The following is a 7,191-nucleotide window of genomic DNA, read 5'->3' on the forward strand; positions in this document are numbered from 1 at the left end:
GGCCAGCCTCTAGTGACATATCATAAAAGTATGCCGATGGAGATACGCTGGTCATGTACTACGTATGGACAATCTCCGATTACCAAATGCAGCGCTCCTTTGGCAGCCATCGAGTCCACGCCGCAGTGGCAGACCCAGAAACACCCTGCGTCAAACGTACTAGACAGATCTCCGTAACCTGCACGCATCAATCCAACCTCAGTGGGAGGACATACTGGCAGCAGCAAACCTGCGGTAAGATTGGCGGCTCCTTTTTGATGCCCTGTGTGCCTCTGGTCGCACAGGCGGGTCTAAGGTAGGGACTACTTCTATTGCAACTACTTACAAGGCTAAGAACAATGAGATGAAAATTTCAAGAAGTATATGAACATACACATTTTCAAGAGGATATGTCAGTGACATCATAGCAATGGCTAATTGTATTAAGTTGAAACTTCCAGGAATTGGTGAGAGGGATATTCTACTGACCAAAATGTAATTCGTTAATACTACTGATGCTACTAGAACTTCCGCTATTGCTATTAATACTGCTACTAGTAATGTAGTAACTACTACATTAGTACTGTAACTACTACAATACTACTACTAGTAACTACTGCTCTCACTACTAATTCACCTATGCCTAAGGGCATGAAGGTGAATTTTTCAAGAAATTTTGAGGGGCAAGGTGAACCGAATCACAACATACCGTCTGTATGCAGGTTATCAAAAGGACGTAACAGCAATATCTTAGGAACAATTTGGTGTGTGAAGGAGAAACTAACAGGACTTGTTGTGGGGGATGCTGAACTAACCAAAAGAAAAATATATGCAACCTAATGCTACTGCTTCTACTCAATACTACTACTGCTGCTATTACTAACACTACTTCTACTACTACTGCTGACACTAAAGCTAAGGCTACTACTATTAATTTTATTAATTTTACTGCTACCATAACTACTGCTGCTATTAAAACTAAGGATATTAAGGCGATCATTTTGGGATATATTGATACTGTATGGACTTAGATCAAAACACATTATACCCACACAAGTTGTGAGACGATGTATCAGAAATGCTTCTGGAATGGTTGATGATATTAAGTTGAAACTTTCAGCGTGTGTTGAAGGGGATGTTGAAGAAACCGAAGGTGCTGTTCCCATACTGCTACTAATGTTAATACAACTATTGCTACTACTCAAGCTAAGAGCATTAAGGTGAAGCTTTTAAGGAGTATTTAGGCGGATGTTGAACTAAATCACAATCAACTATGAGCATGTGGAGTTTCTGAAAGGTGACAAAGCAATATCTCAACAACAACTTATATTATTAAGTTAGACCTTTAAGGATAAGTTGTGACGGATTTTGAACTAGCCAGAAGGCACTATGTGTATACTATTAATACTGCCACAACAGTTACAGTAACTAATGACGCTACAGGTATTAACGAGAAATTTTTAGGGAACGTCTAGAGGGACTTTAAAATGAGCAAAAAACTATATACATCCACGTTTTCAAAAGGGAATATAAGCAATATCATAGGCACCGCCACTCTATAATACCTAGATATATCTTGAAACTTTTAAATGATCTAATTTGACTCAAAATTAAGAGTTCTTGTACCCTTTTAATAGTGAGAAGAGATTGAAGGGCAAGCACCCCTCCTCCTAAGCTCGTTCATTTTCCAAACACATCCAGACAAAATTTTGAGACAGCCCTATTGTTCAGCACAGTAGAACAGTCCAGCAACTATATCTCTAGAAATATTGGGTATGTCAACCCCCACAATTATGCAATGGGCTCATTATGCTTTAAAACTAAATGTTGCTTGAAAACTAAATCGAAAGGCACTGTTTATATGGGTAGCCGGTATTTATCCTCGCGGAAACTACTCTCCAGAGGAAAGACCCCAATAAAATACCCCCCCCCCCTCGGAGTATTTACAAAAATCGAAAATTTTAGAGTCTAATAGAAAAAACCCAAAAAGATGTAAAAAAAAATTTCCATGAAAAAGACTATCACAGGCAGCGCAAAAGCACTACCTAAGTAAAGAACAATGTTGGAACAAAAGGGGGGGAATAGACCAGGACACTTCTTGTAGAAGGAGTTGTCGTAGAAACATCAAAAAGGCACATTCGACTGCAAATTGAGAGGGCTAGTGCCTTTTTAAATAGTCAAAAGTGATTGGATGGGAAATAGCCCCCCCCCCCAACGCCAATCATTTCCCGAAGCAATTCCAATCAAAATTTTTAGTCAGCCATTTTGTTCAGCGAATTTGAAAGGTCCGAAAATTGTGTCTTTGAGGATGACCCACCACCAAAGCCCTCATGGCAATGATTGTAAGTTATGCCCTGGTGGCATGTAAGGTTTTAATAGAAAGCGTTATCATAAAAACTTTAAAGTGGGTTCATTGGATTGGTAATCAGAAGTTCTAGTGTCCTATTTAAGAGTCAAAAGTGATGGACTTTTGCTCCCCCTGCTGCTCAATCAGCCCCCCCTCCGCTGCATCTACAACTCTTTTCACCAAACACATCAGGCAGAAATTGCAAGATGGCCATTTTGTTCAAAATAGTCCAAATCGTATATAACAATGCCTCCAGGGTTGACACAACCCACCAGAGCCCTGGGGCAAGGGCTTTAATTTATGCCCTGGGGGAATATAAGGTTTTTATGGAATGAGTGGTTGTATAAACTTCAGATGGGTCTCATTTTATTTGAAATTAATAATAAAAAAAAAAATCCACAATACAAGTTTTTCAAACAAAAGAAAGGAACTCCATTAAACCAAAAATGAACAAAAATAGAATCAAATAATCTACGAAGCATACAAAAAAAACATAAATTAAACTAAATAAGAATCGAACCCAAACCAACAAAAATTAATACGACTAGGGTTCTAGACCCCTATGCATTCTAAACGCCAGAATATAATTTATATTTTACTGAAAAAATTCAAATGAATTTACTGAAAAAATGTGCATTGTCAGTTTAATATAAATATCCTGATATTTGTTCCTTAAAATCGTGATTAATTTTTGATTTCTTAAAGTTACAAAAGTGAAAACATATAAAACGTTTTTTTTTTATTTTATATGTTAACATATCATATAAAAACACATAATGACCTCACTTTCTACCTTAAACGCATTAATATTGTTCTTTTACAAAGTACTAACCACTTTAATGCAGTTATATAGAATACCATACAAGGATAGGAACATCAGTATGCTCTTCTACTGGCTGAATCAAATGCCTGTTCCAGTTCATTGTCTTTAAAACTGAGGACTAAAAAGGTGAGATGACCGAAGACACTTCCCAATTATTAATCTCAGAGTGAAAATTTGTTCAACACAGCCTCTTCCCTTCCTAAAACCACACTACTATTCTTTTAAAACTTTTTCAACAGCATCTCTTACTCTAACATGTATCATTACCAAAAGCATTATGCTCCCTAGAAGATCCAAGCTAAAGAGGTTTAATCAGAGTTTTCCTAAAATCACTAGGTACTGCAAATATATAGCCAAAATTATATATTTCCCATGCATTTTTCTGTTTCTTGATTATGTAACTATTTTGTTTAAATAGATTTAATGGCAGAGAAGCCCAATTGATAAAAGTGAATAAACAGAAAAATACAAGGGAAATATATAGTTTGGGCTATATATTTGAACATTAGGGGCAGGCCTGTTCAAAGAAGACGGGGGGGAGCAACCAGGTCAAGCTGCCCAGGTGCTGTGGCCGGGCTTTTTTTATATATGTTTGAGTGAGGAGGGGAGGGGCTGTAATCAAGTAAGCCCTGGGTACCACCAACTCTGAGAACAGGCCTGATTTGGGGGGAGGGAGGGTGGATGTGAAATAAAGTGAAGCGAATTTAGGAATGATATAAGTAAGTTAAGACACTTGATAACACAACTTAAGGAGAATGACCATGTAGATATGACCCAAAAGAAAGTGCCAATGCTTTAAATAGTCAGTTTAAACTTTTATTTACTCCACCTAATATTGCCCCTTTTCCATACCCCCAACCTATACCATAATAATCCCTATGCCCCCAATTCCAGTCAATAGGGTAGATGTAGAGACATACCTAAAAAAGTTGAACTCAAACTAATCAGTAGGACCTGATGGTGTACACACAACGCTTCTAAAAGAATTGCATATCAAACTGTTGGGACTACTCAATCACATATTTCAGAAATCCCTTGACAAAAAGTGTTTCCTCCAGTATTGGTGCACAGCCCACACAATCCGCATACACAGGGGTGGTAGCAAAGAGAATGCAAGTAATTAACAGCCAATCAGTATCACCTCGGCAGTCTGGAAGCTACTAGAAGCAATTGTTAACACTGCAAACTGGAAACACTTGACAACCAATAAATTATTCTTATAATGTCAACATGTCTTTAAGTCTGATTGGTCAGTTGAAACAAACCTGATTGATTCTTACAATTATTTCATCAATCTTTGTACCAAGGGTTCCCCATCAACATCATACAACTGGATTTGGCAAAGGCATTTGACAAATCATAGGCAGCACGCTAGCGCTGCCTAAGTAACGAACGATGTGGGCACAATGTGTTGTTTTTTGGTTCTCCATACCCGGGCACTTCGTATCGAAGGAGTTGTCGTAGAAACTTTGAAAAGGGCTCATTCGATTGGAAATGGAAGTGGCTAGTGCCCTTTTTAATAGTCGAAAGTGATTGGAGGGCAACTAGCCCCCCCCCCCACGCCCAATCATCATTCCCCCAAAAAAATCCACTCAAAATTTGGAGCTAGCCATTTTGTTCAGCGTAGTTGATTTCCAGATAGAAAATATTATTTTGAGGAGGACACTCCCCCACAACCCCCCGGGGCAAGGGTTTTAAGTTATGCCCTGGGGGCATATAAGGTTTTTATAGAAGGCGTTGTCGTAGAAACTTCAAAATAGGCTCATTCGATTGGAAATTCAAAGGGCTAGTACCCTTTTTAATAGTCGAAAATGATTGGAGGGCAACTAGCCCCCCCCCCACGCCCATCATTCCCCCAAACACATCCAAACAAAATTTTGAGATAGCCATTTTGTTCACCGTAGTTGATTTCCAGATAGAAAATATGTTTTTGAGCAGGACACTCCCCCACAACCCCCCGGGGCACGGGTTTTAAGTTAGGCCCTGTGGGCATATAATGTTTTTTATCGAAGGGTTTGTTGTAGTAAGTTCCAAATAGGCTCATTCGACTGTAAATTCAAAGGGATAGTGCCCTTTTAAATAGTAGAAAGTGATTGGAGGGCAACTAGCCCCCCCCCCACCATGCCCATCATTCCCCCAAACACATCCAATCAAAATTTTGAGATAGCCATTTTGTTTAGCGTAGTTGTTTTCCAGATAGAAATATTGTTTTTGAGGAGGACACTCCCTCACAACCCTGAGGGCAAGGGTTTTAAGTTATGCCCTGGGGGCATATAAGGTTTTCATAGAAGACTTTGTCGTATAAACTTCAAGACAGGCTCATTCGATTGGAAATTCAAAGGGATAGTACCCTTTTTAATAGTCTAAAGTGATTGGAGGGCAACTAGCCCCCCCCCCTCCACGCTCATCATTCCCCCACACATCCAATCAAAATTTTGAGATAGCCATTTTGTTCAACGTACTTGATTTCCAGATAGAAAATATGTTTTTGAGGAGGACACTCCCCCACAACCATCAGGGCAAGGGTTTTAAGTTATGCCCTGGGGGGATATAATATTTTTTATAGAAGGCGTTGTCGTAGAAACTTCAAAACAGGCTCATTCGATTGGAAATTCAAAGGGCTAGTACCCTTTACATCCAATCAAAATTTTGAGATAGCCATTTTGTTCAGCGTAGTTGATTTCCGGATAGAAAATATGTTTTTGAGGAGGACACTCCCCCATATCCCTTAGGGCAAGGGTTTTAAATTATGCCCTGGGGGGTATATAAGGTTTTTAGAGAAGGCGTTGTCGTAAAAGCTTCAATAAAAGCTCATTCGACTGGAAATTCAGAGGGCTAGTGTCCTTTTTAATAGTCGAAATTGATTGGAGGGCAACTAGCCCCCCCCCCCCACCCATCATTCCCCCAAAAACATCCAATAAAAATTTTGAGATAGTCATTTTGTTCAGAGTAGTTGATTTCCAGGTAGAAAACATAATTTTGAGGAGGACACTCCCCAAAACCCTCAGGGCAAGGATTATAAGTTATGCCCTGGGGGCATATAAGGTTTTTATTGAAATCTTTGTTGTAGAAACTTGAAAAAGGGCTCATTCGATTTGAAATTCAAAGCACTAGTACCCTTTTTAATAGTCGAAAGTGATTTGAGGGCAACTAACCCCCCTCTCACGCCCACCATTTACCCAAACACATACAATCAAAATTTTTATATAGCCATTTTATTCAACGTAGTTGAAAGTTTTGGCAATTAGGTCTTTAAGGATGACAACCCCTCCCCCACAGCCCTCAGGGCAAGGGTTGTAAGTTATGCTCTGGGAGCATATAAAGTTTTTATTGAAAGCGTTGTCATAGAAACTTCCAAAGGGCTCATTCAGTTGGAAATTGAAAGGGCTAGTGCCTTTTTTAATAGTTAAAAGTGGTTGGTTAGCGACTAACGCCCCTCTCACGCCCACCATTTTCCCAAACACATCGAATTAAAATTTTGAGATATCCATTTTGTTCAACGTCGTTGAAAGTTCGAAAATTTTGTCTTTTAGGATGATAACGCCCTCAGAGCACTCAGTGCAAGGGTTGTAAGTTATGCCCTGGGGGCATGTAAAGTTTTTATCGAAGGCATTGTCGTAGAAACTTCAAAACAGACTCATTCGATTGGAAATTCAAAGGGCTAGTACCCTTTTGAATAGTCAAAAGTGATTGGAGGGCAACCAGCCCCCCCCCCCCGCCCATCATTCCCCCAAATACATCCAATCAAAATTTTGAGATAACCATTTGGTTGAGCGTAGTTGATTTCCAGATAGAAAACGTGGTTCTGAGGAGGACACTCCCCCACAACCCACAGGGCAAGGGTTTTAAGTTACGCCCAGGGGGCATATAAGGTTTTTGTAGAAAGCGTTGTCGTAGAAACTTCAAAAAAGGCTCATTCGATTGGAAATTCAAAGGGCTAGAACCCTTTTTAATAGTCGAAAGTGATTGGAGGGTAAAAAGCCCCCCCCCCCGCCCATCATTCCCTCAAACACGTCCAATCAAAATTTTGAGATAGCCATTT

The 7,191-nt window shown here is 39.5% G+C and overlaps 1 protein-coding gene across 1 annotated transcript in view; it reads left to right on the forward strand.

The window, feature by feature from the left end:
* Positions 1 to 30: 30 nt before the first annotated feature.
* The window catches only part of LOC148944011 (uncharacterized), an 18,487-nt gene continuing 11,326 nt past the window's right edge, over positions 31 to 7,191 (forward strand). Inside the window, exon 1 of the mRNA XM_089101333.1 lies at positions 31 to 156. Within this exon, the coding sequence (XP_088957459.1) occupies positions 31 to 156 (126 nt within the window). The remainder of the gene's footprint in view (positions 157 to 7,191) is intronic.

Source organism: Artemia sp. Qi Xiang Cuo, chromosome 15, assembly GCF_049724085.1.
Source record: "Artemia sp. Qi Xiang Cuo chromosome 15, ASM4972408v1, whole genome shotgun sequence".
NCBI classification, from domain to species: Eukaryota; Metazoa; Arthropoda; class Branchiopoda; order Anostraca; family Artemiidae; genus Artemia; species Artemia sp. Qi Xiang Cuo.